The 14,624-nt window shown below is 34.7% G+C and overlaps 2 protein-coding genes across 2 annotated transcripts in view; one reads left to right on the top strand and one right to left on the bottom strand.

Annotated features, from left to right (window-relative positions):
• Positions 1-1,721, bottom strand: part of LOC111514100 (uncharacterized) — a 102,423-nt gene extending 100,702 nt beyond the window's left edge. Inside the window, exon 1 of the mRNA XM_074179354.1 lies at positions 1,622-1,721. The gene's annotated coding sequence lies outside the window, so the exon portion shown is untranslated. The remainder of the gene's footprint in view (positions 1-1,621) is intronic.
• The window catches only part of LOC111515527 (cytochrome P450 9e2), a 63,119-nt gene that overhangs the window by 26,050 nt on the left and 22,445 nt on the right, over positions 1-14,624 (top strand). The window contains 1 exon segment of the mRNA XM_074179352.1: positions 10,796-11,012. Within this exon segment, the coding sequence (XP_074035453.1) occupies positions 10,796-11,012 (217 nt within the window).

Genomic DNA, 14,624 nt, shown 5'->3' with positions numbered 1-14,624 from the left:
AGTGTACATAACACAAAGCCTCCAGGTCATTCGTCCATTCCGAAAGAATAGCAAGTGCAACCAATTGGTGAAATGTTAGTAAATCCAGAACAGTCTACTTACCCGTCGCGAATGTTTGTGGGGTGTCTCCTTCTACTGTGTGGAGACTTTTGGAGAGAAATAGGTATCATCGATACAAAATCAAAATGTTACACCAATTAACTGAAGATGACCCTGACTGAAGAACAAAATTTTGCGAAATCATGACGGAAACCATTGCAAGGCATCCTACCTATTTCCACAATATTTGTTTTAGTGACGAATGTACATTTTTTTTGAAAGGCACAGACAAAATTGCCATTATTGGCCTAAAAAATTACCGTTTGGCCAGTAATATAGGGAAACCATATTGTAGGACCTCTATTTATTGATCAAAATTCAACAGGTGAACTGTATTTGAATATGCTGGAAACTACTGTTGACCCTCTCATCACTGAAATCGTCGAAGCGAATCCTAATGAATTCGATATGGATATTGTATTCCAACCATATGGAGCACCATCACATGACTCCAGACAAGTGAGAAACTATTTGGATACTACTTTTTCCGGTCGTTGGACTGGCCGTCGAGGTCCTACAAAATGGCCAGCCCGCTCGCCAGATTTGACACCTTTGAACTTTTGTATGGGGCTTTTTGAAGCAAGAGGTGTACGAAACTGAACCTGCTTCAATATTTGATATACGGCAGAGAATAATAAATATTTGTAGAGATATTAACGTTACTGTGGTCAAAAATGTTCGGCGTGAAATGCCGGATAGGCTGTTCATATGTCAAGAAGTCCGAAGCAACCATTTCGATCATTTTCTGAATTGACCTCAAGCTTATTAGCTCATATTATATAGTTAAATGTCAATGTATTCGAGCAATTATTAGAAGTTCTGCCATTTTGTAGTAGGTGACGATATTGACATTATATTCCAGGGTTGTGAAGCATTTGTTAGGAGCTTCAAAAAGATGTGTCACAAGACCCCCCTTTCTCTTAATTTTTTTTTCCCAGATGGCGCCCAGTCGCCATCTTGAAAGTTTTATCTGCCAATTTTACTTCATAATAAAGTATGCATGCATTAATTTCATTATCCCATATTCCAATTTTTTGAGTCGACCTGTTCAAAAAATAAAAGGGGGGTCATTGAAGAAAAACACTTAATAACGAATCTACATTAAAAATTTCAGGCCACAAAAATATTGGTGACTTCATTTTATGAACGCGACATTTCACTCGTGGCTGGCGCCCCAGTTGAAATATTTGAAAATCTGTTCTTATTGGAGATCTTCAATATAAAACGAACCTACATTTAAAATTTCAGCCTCCAACAATATAGCGGTACGAATAAACAGTGATGAAAAGGTAACTTTATTATATGAACGCGACTTTTTCACTTGCGGCTGGTGCCCCAGTTGGAATATTAGAAAATTTGTTTTTATTTCACATATATAGCGATACGGAGAAACGGTGATGAAAAGGTAATTTTGAAATGTAATCGCGCCATTTTTTTCCTCACGGGAAGCACCTCAGTTCGAATATTTGAAAACCTTTTTTTGGTGCGCATTTAAGACTTAAAAAGTCTAACTAGGACTTACCAGTATGGAGAAACAGAGATGAATGATGAGAGTTGAGTGAGACACTTTCGCGTTTATAAGTGTAGATACTTATATAGGTTGATATGTATTTCAATTAGACAATAGTAGATATGAGATTGCCTCATAACTCATAAGTGAGTATAGTCTATCCATTCCCAATTGGAACGGCAATAAAAATAAGTGTACAGTCTTAAACATTTTTTGCCTGTGGCCCCTAGTCGCCCAGATAGTTTGTAAACGTGCTATCAAATGTAGTTGAGGAGTGAAGGCTTGGCTAGCTTGACTGGCTGAATACTAATTTTTTGTCCGTTTCACAATATTTATTTATCAGTTCCGTGTATTCGTGGGGTTAGGTGAGGTAGTGACTGGTTTTGCGAAACGATTTTTGAAAACTTTTTCTAGAGATCAATTACCCTAACACCAAACTGATATTTTTGCATTCGACGCGCGTTTCGCTAACAAGGTTAGCATCTTCAGGAGAAGCAAATTAATACTGAATCTAAAGACAAGGGATAGCTGTTTATATTCCTAAAGGGTTTTGGTCCGATGTGGACTTTGTTTGTTGAATGATGATTATCCCAATTGATTTTTCGGTAATCAACTAGTGGAACCACTGCCTGCAAATTAATTTGTTAACAATAGATCAAAAAGCGGACAAATTAATTTGCAGGTAGTGGTTCCACTAGTTAATTACCGAGTAATTAATTAGGATAATCATCATTCATCGGACCGAAAAACTTTAGGCATATAAACAGCTAACCCTTGTCTTTAGATTCAGTATAAATTTGGTTCTCCTGAAGATGCTAATATCAGGTTGGTGTTAGGGTAATTGATCTCTAGAAAAAGTTTTCAACTTTTACACCAAAGCTTCCAATCTCATCGTTTAAACCGATTTTTGTGAAAATCTTAGTGTTTTTGGATACTTTCTTCAATCTGGTTTTCTAGAGACATTTTGGAACAAATGATAACATTACGTGTGAGGAATCTGTGTCATTCGACAGGGATCCGGAATTTGAAAAAAAGAACTTACTTGTTCAAGTTCAGCGAGTAATTTTAAATACTCATGAATGCTTGAAGAAGGAAAACTGTCACACTTCACAGAATGCTATTGTGAATTGGATATGCGAGTTAACGAAACAATTTCGTTCGACAGTTCTTCGAGTCATTAAAATAGGGAATGTCATTGACCATGCAATGAAACGAAAACAAAGGAATGAAAATTTTATGGTACAATTTATGGTATATATCAAAAAAAATGTAGTACCAACCTTGTAAATGATTTGGTATAAATTACTCGACTATCCCGATTACAATTATAAATCTTTAGAAACTCTACGGGGTGTCTTATTGTCTTGTGGTTTCAAATATAAAAAATTGAACAATCGGATGGTTATAATGGACTCGACACGCATTGTTCAACGACAAGAATATTCGAGGCGAATGAAAAGCTACCGAGAATCCAGCAGACATATTCTATCTCGACGAAACTTGGTTTGACATCCATGATGTTGTCAAATATGGCTGGGTAGACGAAACCAAGTATTGTGCATTGAACACACCTTCTTCAAGGGGAAAACGTGTTATAATTTTGCATGCCGAAAATGAAAGTGGTTTCGTACCTAACGCTTTGCTTCTGTCGGCCAAAAATATAAAAGATTCGTCTGCTAATTACAACGAAGATATGACTTCGGCTTTATTTGAAACCTGGTTCAGCAAGCAGCTTCTCCCAAATATTCCTCCAAACTCGGTTACTGTTATGAATACCGCTTCGTATCATTCTCGTTTATTGACTACAATATCAAATAATAACACAAAAAAGCAGATATTGTTAATTTCATGCGAAATCATGACTTGGAAATACCCGAAAAGATTCCTACGAAAAAGGTATTACTGGCGACCATAAAACAACGTAATTTCAAAAAAGAGTATATTATTGATAAGATGTGTGAAACACGTGGTCATATTCTTTCCATATCATTGTGTGTTCAATCCAATTGAAATGGTTTGGGCCACAATGAAAGAGAGCTTGCGGAAATGTAATCAGTCACCGACTTTGAATGCTGTAGTGCTTGACAATATAAGGCGAGTGGTGAATGAAGTAGGTAATAGTGATGTGTGAAAGAACTGTGTGGCCCACGTTATAAAAGGAGGAAACAAATATTATGTGCAAAGTTCCATTAATTCGATCGTTATTCAACCCGATGATGATTCCACCTCATCCGAATATAGCGAAAAGAATTTTGATTTTTCTAGCAATTTTGTTGGCCTCTATTATTTTGTAAATTTTTGTTTGACGAGAATTCGGTGTGATTATTTGTGTTTTCATTGTATTTCAGAGTTTTAAACTCGGAAATCAACTACCTTAAATTTCGAATATGTACCCATGGTGGAAAAACTCAGTTGAGTTAACTATTTCATGGGGTGATCAATTGCTATGATTGTAAGAATAAGTAACTGAAAAACTACCACTGAAAAATAATATGCCGACGCCTATGTAGAGGCGGGAATACCTTCTCTGTGCTGTTCCTATTGGTTTTGGAAATACTATAAAAGAGTCAAAAATATGACAATAGTATAACTGGAACATCTGCCATAGAATTGATGCCAAACTTGTATTGTACCCGAATTTCAGAACTGCAACACTTTTCTCGCACGCATTTCACCAACAAAGTTTGCGTCTGCAAGGAGGTGAACACCAATTTCTCACTTCAACAATTGATTATTTGGAATGAGTACTTTGTCAAAGATCAAAGTTCTCATACTACACCTATTTCCAGACTTTCCAAAGCATTCAAAAATGTAGCGTCATGTATCGATTTCAATAATTTTAGACAGTATTCATTCATTCTACGGCCGTTCTCTGACGCGTGTTGAGTGACTATATTTTTCAGGTTTACGAAATCGAATATATGCTATGTATTCTTCGAAACTAGTTTCGAAATCTCGCTTAGTCTGACCGATGTATTTGTGTCGCAGATCTCATAGCTCATTTCATATATCCCTAATTCCTCATTTTTGAGTATCTAGTCTTCAGAATAACCCAACATTTGTTGAAGAGAGCAAGACGTTTCCACCGTTAACCTTTCTAAAATGCGATCTAATGCATGTGTATTTTGGTTCTCACTGCAGGATAATGAACTTCGAATCGATGTTCGTCTCGAAAAATCGAAGATTAATAGAGATTTTTCGTGAAGTTTTCTTTCTAATCAACGTATCTACTATATTTGAAAGATACCTGCTTTCGGCTATGTCCCTGATAATATTTTTGTAACGTCGTCCCAAAAACTAACAAGCCTATGGACAAAAAAGTTCAGTCTTGCCATTTTCATGTTGTGGATAATGGTGTGAGCTATCAGAAATATTTCTGAAAGTAATTTCTATGCACAACAAATTCTAGACTGGTTACTTCTAATCACTGAGACATCCAAGAATGCTAACTTTCCGTTGTTTACAATTAAATATGTGAACCTTATATTCGGGGATCTGTTGTTGTGAGTTGAAACAATTACCTTTTATGTGGATTTCTTCAGGTCAAAAAACCCAAATACATCGTTGTGAATGTTTGTTTTTCTGACACTGATACTGTCCTCAGGCACTTGTTTAATATATAATGAATAGTTTTTCGTTTCAATACTGAAACAACTTATATATGACCACTGGGAAAACAGCTGAGTTTCTTTCTGGTCAAAACTGTTATCTGAATTTTGACCATGCAGAAGTTGAATTTTCTGGAAGTCGATGATGAAAACGAGAATCGTTCAGATGCGATTGAATTTAGGAGCATTTTGACACAAATGAAAGAAAAATGTACCCACCGAAATAGTTCCCGAACATCAGAGTTGCATTGTTGTGTTTATACACAATGAATTCATTATTTCGTTTGCTGTACATATTTAAAAAAATTCCAATGTTGAATGTAAATTATTTTTGACTCGTCGTATCTCAGAAACGGTGGCTCTGAGAAAAAAAAGTATTGATACATTTTTTGTAGATAATATTATGATCTCCATTTCTCATTTGAGGTTATTTAAAACTCACTGTTTTCCTGAAAATTGCGAAAAAACATTTTTTTTTCGAGATTTTCGACCTTTGACCTCGAATACATTTTTTTCCATGCATCGCAATCATTCTGAATTTTAAAATCTTATTTTTAACTATGTTTTGGATGATTACAGGCATTTGCAGCTTGTAAATTTATATACCTTCACTCTCATTTTTTAGTCTAATTTGACGGGACTAAACCACATGATTTGAATTTCTTTTATCTTAATTTTTGCAATAAACTTGAAACCGATGATATTTTTGATCAGAGAATGGAGAGACCTTTCAAACAATATATCACAAGCCTAAACTTCCCATTTAAAAAATTGAGGGTTGTACCTGTCATTCGACGAGGGTTGAAGGTAGGGGTAGCATTTTACCGTTGAAGTATGTCAAATTATAATTTAAATTTGACATGTTTCGGGATTTTGTTAAAATATGTACCCTAACCAAAATAATGAATTTACTCCATTTGGATTTTACACACTGTATTCTATATAACGTCATTGCTAAATAATAACACGCATCCAAATGATGTATATGATTAATACAATATTGAATGAAGGTCAGTGTAGTAACACAGCTACTCATCTGACTCGTTCCCAAGTCCTTGCAAGTTGAAGGATCAATTTCGTTTGAAATTCAGTGAATCAAATACAACAGTTTAGTGGTTGTGATAGGTGAGTAGGAAACTTTTATTCAATTATATATTCATAAATTCAGATACATATATACATGTATTGCGAAAGTTTTCTCTCAATACTTGTAATGAAAATCTAGTTCAATTTTCCTCAATTGAAACCAGCTTAATTTATCTTTCAAAATAACCAGACAGATCTTCATTATTGAAGATAATTCACTTGTTCTATAAACTATATTGGTAGTTTGATTGATGTATTGCCGCGAATTATGAATTAGGGTTCATTCTAAAAACAACTTGAGTTGAAATAAAATCAATTTATTCTTCGATCAGGTCAAAGACCTTCACGAAATGCCAATTTACGTTATATTCACGATAGTTTCCAATGAAAGGAAGGCAGAAATTTCAACATAAGAACATTTGAACTACTTGGTTAAAAGCATGAATTGGATTGTCTTGGAATTTTTAGAAAAGTAATATATGGTAATTCTACATGCCCATAAATTCTCCATTACAATTTTTGTCGGGTTGTTTTAGCATACACAAAAATTTCCTTCACTTTCATAATTTCAGTCATTCCATATATTGAATTTTCAACACATAAGCATTAGACTTTTTTACATTATCATTTTTCAAACTTCAATACAATTCATTCGTTGAAGGTGATTTCCTCGATTTACTGTTTTTCAAAATGATAATGTACTATAGAGGTTGAACTATAGAGCGGGTGTTTAAGGTCAAAGATAATAATGAATCTGTTAGTATATTCATTATAAGTCCAATCGACTAAGATCCGGTTGTTTAGCGGCAGATTCCCAGTCTGCTCACAAACTCACGTACAGCGAATCACAACGGAGCCTCAATGGGTTGAAATAATATGTTGTAGTCTAAAGTGATGGTTATTTGAAAAATATCAGCATACGCTAAGACAAATAGGTAATCAAAGTATCTTATAAGAGAATCAGACACCATGTTTCTGTTGAATTTTCATAAAAAATATGAACCATTAATTGACTTTCGCACCACACCAGTCACACATTCTGTATTCTGTTAATAACATGCCCATTCAAATAAAACCTTGCCTCATTTGAAAACGTTTCATTTCCCACTAGCCGTTCCATGGATAAGTATATTATCTTTTTAGAAATATTCGATACTGAAGTCTTTCGCACATTGGAATCCCAAGATGGCCTAAATCGTCTCCATACAGTCTTCAGTCTGGGTTTCTGATCACCATAAACATTACTTCCTTTTGAGCGCTCATATCACATATATATATATATATATATATATATATATATATATATATATATATATATATATATATATATATATATATATATATTATATACTAATCATGTAAAAGAACAACTCGTTCAGACCAGTCTCAAATTACCTACACTGTAGGTTAATGGACTGAAACATATAAGAAAATAACTACTCCCCTGGCTAATACCACGAAGGGTGTTGGATTATATCCGACGGGTTTCAGTGCAGGATTCTTCACTGAAATTATTCCTACTTATGCTGTTGTGTATAACTGCCGCAATAGATTTTCAATTATTGGAACACACTTGTAGACCCGTTTCGGGCTTTTTGACCGCTCGTCAAGGTAGTGTATATCATCAACATAAACTCGATGATTTCCGATAATTTAAAATCAAATTCCTTCAGAGTATCATTTCTAAAACTAGACTGAAGCGAACAACAAACAACTGGTTTGTTATCTCCCCATCTGCCTGAGAACGAGGTAACCAACCGCATATCCGAAATTTGCCCAATTCCTCATATAAGGAAGAAAACTTCACAGATTGACTGGGCATACTTGGAGACTGGCTGTAAATCAAATTATGTAAAAGAACAATTCGTTCACGTCAGTCTCAAACTATCTACACTGTAGGTTGATGGACTGACACATAAGAAAATAACTATTCCCTGGCTAATATCACGAAGGGTGTTGGACTATATCCGACAGACGTCAGTGCAGAATTCTTTACAGAAGTTATTCCTGCATATGTTGGCGATACAACTGCCGCAGCAGTTGACAGTTTTTGCCAGGTCCTGATTGGCGAAGGTTTAACCGGTGGGATAGTTTTCGAAATGCTTAAGAAGATGGTAGTTGTTTAATTTTTGGACAGTTATTTGTGAAACGTGCGAACGGCCATTGTCGTGAAGCAGGATCGGACTTTTTTTTATGACCAGCGCTGGCTGCTGCTGACACAATTTTTGATAAATTTCGTCGATTTCCTCACACTAGTAGAGCATTCAAATTTCCGAGTGACAACTGAATTATGACCACCTTATAGTAAGAAAAATCGAAGCCTGTTAGTTGTGATTCAGTATTCGTATAGTTTATTTATTTGAAAAGGCATTTAACGTTCGATTTTCAAAATAAAATGGTTCTGTGTTTTCTTTTAATAAGTTTTGATGATAGTGCAAATGAAAATATACCATTTTTTGATCTCATTTGATCTCATAGGTTGGCCAATAAAATAGAAGTTTTTTTTTTCATAATTTTATGCAATTGACTTTGGAATTCCTATAACTTTAAAATTACACTAAAAAACTTACAAATGCGCCTAATGAATTGCCATAATGATTAATTCAGGATTTGAATCAACAAAATATTCTCTATACTTGTGATGCACTGTTTGGAGCCTTTGATGTAGTAATGAATACTGGAGTTTTATCCCAATACCAAACCGTTATTTTAACACCTCGACACGTGTTTCGATCACCAAGTGATCGTTTTCAGGAGAAGATTAAACTCACATAGAAGCTCGTGACAAAGTATTAAAATAACGGTTTGGTGTTGGGATAAAACTCCATTAATATTCAAAATATTCTGTGGTAGACTGCCTTCGACGCCGAGCTTTAGGCTTCACTTCCACAAGCCTATAGTATTACCCATGCATATTTCATTGGTTTCCACAAACATGGCCCGGTTGCAGAAAATTATAGTGAATCACACCAGCTGCTGATCACCTAACAGAAAGCATGTTTTTTTGGTGGAATTTCGCTTTTGGAAAGTGCCTGGGTGGCTCATCGGTCTCCAACCACTCTGCTGAACGTTACTTGTTATCGTAGAGAATTCGCTTTTCGTCACACTTGGACGATCCGATACAAAAAATATATGTTTTGGTTGCGCAAAAGCATAGAAGAACAGACCTCGAAATGAGACATTTTCTCTTGATCCTTCAAACCCACCATTCCAATTTTTTGACCTTTCCGCCCAGTTCTTCCGCCATCCCACGCACCGTTTCTGATCGGTCAATCTCCACGAGGGTCCTCAAATCCTCGTTCTGGATTACTGTAGGTAGATCACTTCGGGACTCATCTCTGAGGCTAAAATCTCCGAAACGAAATTCTGCAAACCAACATCCAACAGAAAGTTCATTAAGACTTCCATTGCCAAATGCCTGTTTGAATTTTCGGTCTGTTTTGGCAGAGCTTTGGTTCAATTTCACTTCGTGGAGAAAAATTGGACGAGAATCATTCAACGATATCATACAGTAATGAACTGAAAAGAAGGCAAAAAGTTGAAATTTGGAAAAAATGTACGGCATCGATGTATAGAATACAAATTTTTCTATAGATCAATATATACCAAAACACGGTAGATTAAATATTTATTGAGAAATGGAGCTACAAAAACACATGACATTGAACTGACAACACTTTTAAAACAATCTAATACTATGCAATTTGATTTTATATTCCACTGACCTTCAATTTCAGTATTTTTACCCACCCTATATCAATGAAGAGCTTGTGATACATTATTGAAATTAGCTCAGCAATTCACTGTGGAAATGAAAGAAAAACTTTAATTTTTCATTGAGGAACTGTGATAACATAGGAAATCTCCATATACATTCAATCAAAATTTTAAGAAATCGAAACCAAATATCAAAATATCTCGAGATTTTCAAAGATATTATTTATTTCGATCATGAATTCTTCCAGGCTATATAAATCAAAACTTGAAAAATGGATAAGCAGTCAAAGTCGCAATTATATCCACCAAATCATCGACCTCAAAAATAATTATGGTATTTTCCTTGTGTGTGAGTCAGTGTTTGTATATATGTGTAAAGTTATAAACAATATCATTCATTACTATGTAAGAACCAATTCCTTTCTTTTTAACGACTACAGCTTAGTCAATATTACGAGAGTAACCTCACTGCCTATTTACCTAGGTATACTATAATTTAAATAGTTTATGTGCCAAAATGTTATTTTCCTTTCACTTTATATTTCCTTATGACTGTTCTTGTGTTTGTTCCTTCACATATGATTTCTGTTATAAACTGTACTAACTCAATGTTGTTGATGAATAAACATATTATTATTATTATTATTATTATATATATTTCAAGTGAAAATATCGAAGTTATCAACAAAATTCATTAACAAAAAATTGTTCTGTTCAATAACTGAATCGATATCTTCCAGACATAAATTATACATCGAAACATTTTGATTTACAGTTTTATATCAATTCATGCTTCAACTCACTTTGGGGGTGGCTATAGTGGCCGCCCTGTATTATTTTATCTGTGTTAAACCTATGAGATACTGGAAAAATCGTGGTATTCAGCAAACAAATCCAATATGGCTTTTTGGGGACAGTTGGAGTACACTGATGAGACAGGAAAGCACATCAGATCAAGCAGTGAGATGTTATAATCAGTTTCCAGGAGTCAGGTGAGTAATGATTCAAAGAACTATTCAATGAAATAACTGGTCGAAAATGAATATTACTGGAGTTTAATCCCAACATTAAACCGTTATTTTTAACACTTCGAAACGTGTTTCACGTGTGTGATCATTTTCAAGAGGAAGATTAAACTGGTAGAAATATTCACTTCAATCACATGATTATCAACGAATTTTTATGAAACATATAGATGCAGTGTATTCCGCCACTCGATTTTCTCTTGCATGGAAATGTCTTCGTTTTTTTCTTGAATTTCACTGATACTAGAATTCTGAAATTCATAAACGAATGTAAATTCAAATTGGTAGGGTTATATTGTTAGAAGTGACTAACTTTTGGGTGAGTTTATGGCTTCATCTCGATACAAAAAAATGTATCCAGATGAAGTTAGTAGAAAGCCAAAAACTTTCTTTCCCGAATGAAAATTACACTAGCCAATAAATAAGAAAAAGAAATTGCGACTAATATTATAGTTGCTATACTTGAGAGTTCATCATCAAAAAATTTTAAATATAGGGAAATATAAGATGAAAACAAGAAAAGAAGAATATATTTTGAAGATAACAGACTTTATTTTCAATACTCATGAAAAAGCATTCAAATGAAGTGTTTTGTGCATAATCTTTTTGCAAATGTTTACTTTCATTTATATGTTTCATCGTTTTCCCTCATAAGGAACCAACATTAATCCCCCTTCATTCCTGCATCCCATCTGCCTTGGTAACGTTGCTCCATTGTCAGTATGTCTTGGAGGAACTTTGACCCTTGTTCGTCACTGACAGCATCCAAATTTTCTGGGAAAAAATTCAAATGGGAGTACAATAAATGGATTTTGAGAGTCATGCGACATCCCATTCTGCAGTAGTTTTCAAGTAGCTCTTCTACAAGTGTTTCGTAATTTTCTACTTTCTTGTTCCCTAAAAACTTCGAAACAATTCTTTTGAAAGAACTCCATGCAACTAATTCAACATTGATTTTGATCAAACTGTTGATCACTTAGTAGTTTTCTATTTTGTGGTCTAACAAGTATACCTTTCTTGAGCTTTACACTTAATTTTGGAAAAACGTGTTCAAGATATTTATTTAAACGCATCACCTTCTTTGTCTACTGCTTTTACAAAGTTTTTCATTAACCCCAATTAACAAAACGTTTTTGGGATCACAAGAGGTATATTCTTCACGTTAGCTTAACCTGGAATATCTTTATTTTTCGGAGGCCATTGTCTTACTAGATAATGGCTCTGTGTTGCCGTACTGTTCCGAAGGCAAAGAAAACAGCAAAACTTCATGAATCCGTCCTGAAGGCCTAGTACTCTTTTGACTTTTAGGTCACCACATATTTGCCATTTATACGTATTTTAACTTATTGCATTTAGAATAAGGGACCCTTCATGGCAACTGCATGTACAGGAGGAATAGAGGGTGTCTTGTTACTATTATGGAGCAGAACGGCTTTTGAACTTATTTTGGACGAATCTATAAATAAACGGCATTAGTCCGGGTTATGTGCATATCCTAATTTTTCCATCACACCATTTGGATTTACACATAAAAACATTTTATCTAGCATAGTAAAAAATGAGGATAGCTCATGGTTACGGTTCCTAAATGTTGTAACTTTAGTTTTACGGGCTAGTAAATTCCATTGTTGTAATCTAGACACTAATAGTTCAGCATTCTCTTTGGACAACTGGAGGTCCCGAACTAGGTCATTTGATTCAGGTTGTTTGATTAAATGGGGTGTTCTTCCTTCACTCTTAGGAAAATAAGGACCGTCTTTTTCTGGCACATCATGGAAACCTGCCTGATCATCATATATTTCCAAACCTTCCTTCCAATTTGCGGGGTGTTGGAACTGGTGAACCTTTTCCATGAACAACCGGCCTTCTTATCTGGATATAAAACTTTGTGTTTGCTCTTTCTTGAAAAACCAGACACGTTTATCATGCAGAAGTAACAGTCGTTGTAATGATTTGTTGTTTCTCACCACATCATTGGAACTTCAAAAGGCATAGAAGAGCGTTTGCCATTTAACCAGTTACTTAGATTTGCTGCACAGGTTTAGCAACATACCAGAGGGGCCCAATCCCGATCTTGATCACCAACAACATATCCAAAATACTTATGATAAGGTGCTTTGATCATTTGATTAATTGGCCATGTCTGCAACACCAACAACATATCTAAAATACTTATGATAAACTGCTTTGGTCATTTGAATAATTGGCCATGTCTGCAAGATAGGAGTAAACTTACCACATATATAGCAAAAACTATTTGCGGGATTAACGCAGCCACGTTTCTGTACTTTGAACATTTTTGTACTGTTGCGTACGTCGAGTTCAAATATGTTATACTGCGTTCTTAGGAGTCAACTTATTTTATTCACAAAGATAACAGTAATATAATACTCTTAATATTCACGTGATTGCTCACCTCGCTTCTTGAATACTAAGTCACCACTACTCGCGTTAAACCAATATTGCTGATCCGATTGTCAACCTGTATTTCAGGTGTTTTTTGGAAACTTCCAGTATCGGAAGTTCAAAAAGCGGCTTCACAAGTCTTATGTACAGCGGAAGCAGATATGATCACTGGGTAAAACCGCTATGTTGCCAGATTTCAAACAATTTCCTCAATTTAGGGGAAAAGCAAATTTGCAATGTCGTGTTCATTGAATTTTTGTGAAAAAAATCATAACTCAAAAATCTTATGTGTTAAGAAATTTTTACTATCATTTTCGTATTTAGGGACCAAAAATTAACAAAGAACTGCCATTGGCAATACAGTCGTGAATTGGCTGTAATCAACAAAAATTCTCTTGAATAGAAAAATTTTTCATTTTTGTTACCTTCCTATTTGAATTTTGACGGGCCAGCAAATTTTACGATCTTCCTCCCAAATTTTTTTTCTGCATTCTACTTGCACGAACATACTAACATTGTTATTGATATTTCAGAAAGACCTGATTAGAAGTTTCCATTCACTATCATTTTCTGATTTGATCGAGCATTTGAGTGGTGATACTTTTTTTCTAATTTTTTCTAATATGTAATTTGTACCCGCGAGTTGAAGAGAAATAAAATGAGTGAAAAATCCCATAACGGTTGACCCTGCAGCTCACCCTCACAACTTCTCGCTTCTTCGAGCTCTAATTTCAAAAATTTTCATTTGACGAAATTACTTGAATGATATTTTTGAACTACACTATCTATTTTTGGAAATTTTGAATGTATTGAGCAGGCAGTTGAAAATTCAATGTTTCAAGAGGCCTCCACACCTTCGATGCCCCAGAGTCCCCATACTTCCAAATCCGGCCATGCATATAGTAGTGAATGTTTCACTAGGTGTAACTTCTGGTAAACAATTGTTTACAGTGACACAGATATAAAAAATTCAATATTAGTGGCTGATTGAGGCGGAAATAAATTGCACTTTCCACACAATGGTTCAAAACTTCTTTGATTAATCTTGTGATTTCATTTTTTCAGTAAATTCCTGAATTGGATCTGAAACCTCACCAGAATAAACCGTAGAACATTTCTTGTTGTAAGAATGTAATGGTTACATTTTTTCATATGGTATAAATTTCCAGAATA

Source organism: Leptinotarsa decemlineata, unplaced genomic scaffold, assembly GCF_025532065.1.
Source record: "Leptinotarsa decemlineata unplaced genomic scaffold, Ldec_3_MD MMD2_tig00005462_RagTag_RagTag, whole genome shotgun sequence".
Taxonomy (NCBI): Eukaryota; Metazoa; Arthropoda; class Insecta; order Coleoptera; family Chrysomelidae; genus Leptinotarsa; species Leptinotarsa decemlineata.
This window is presented reverse-complemented; position numbering and strand designations above follow the sequence as displayed.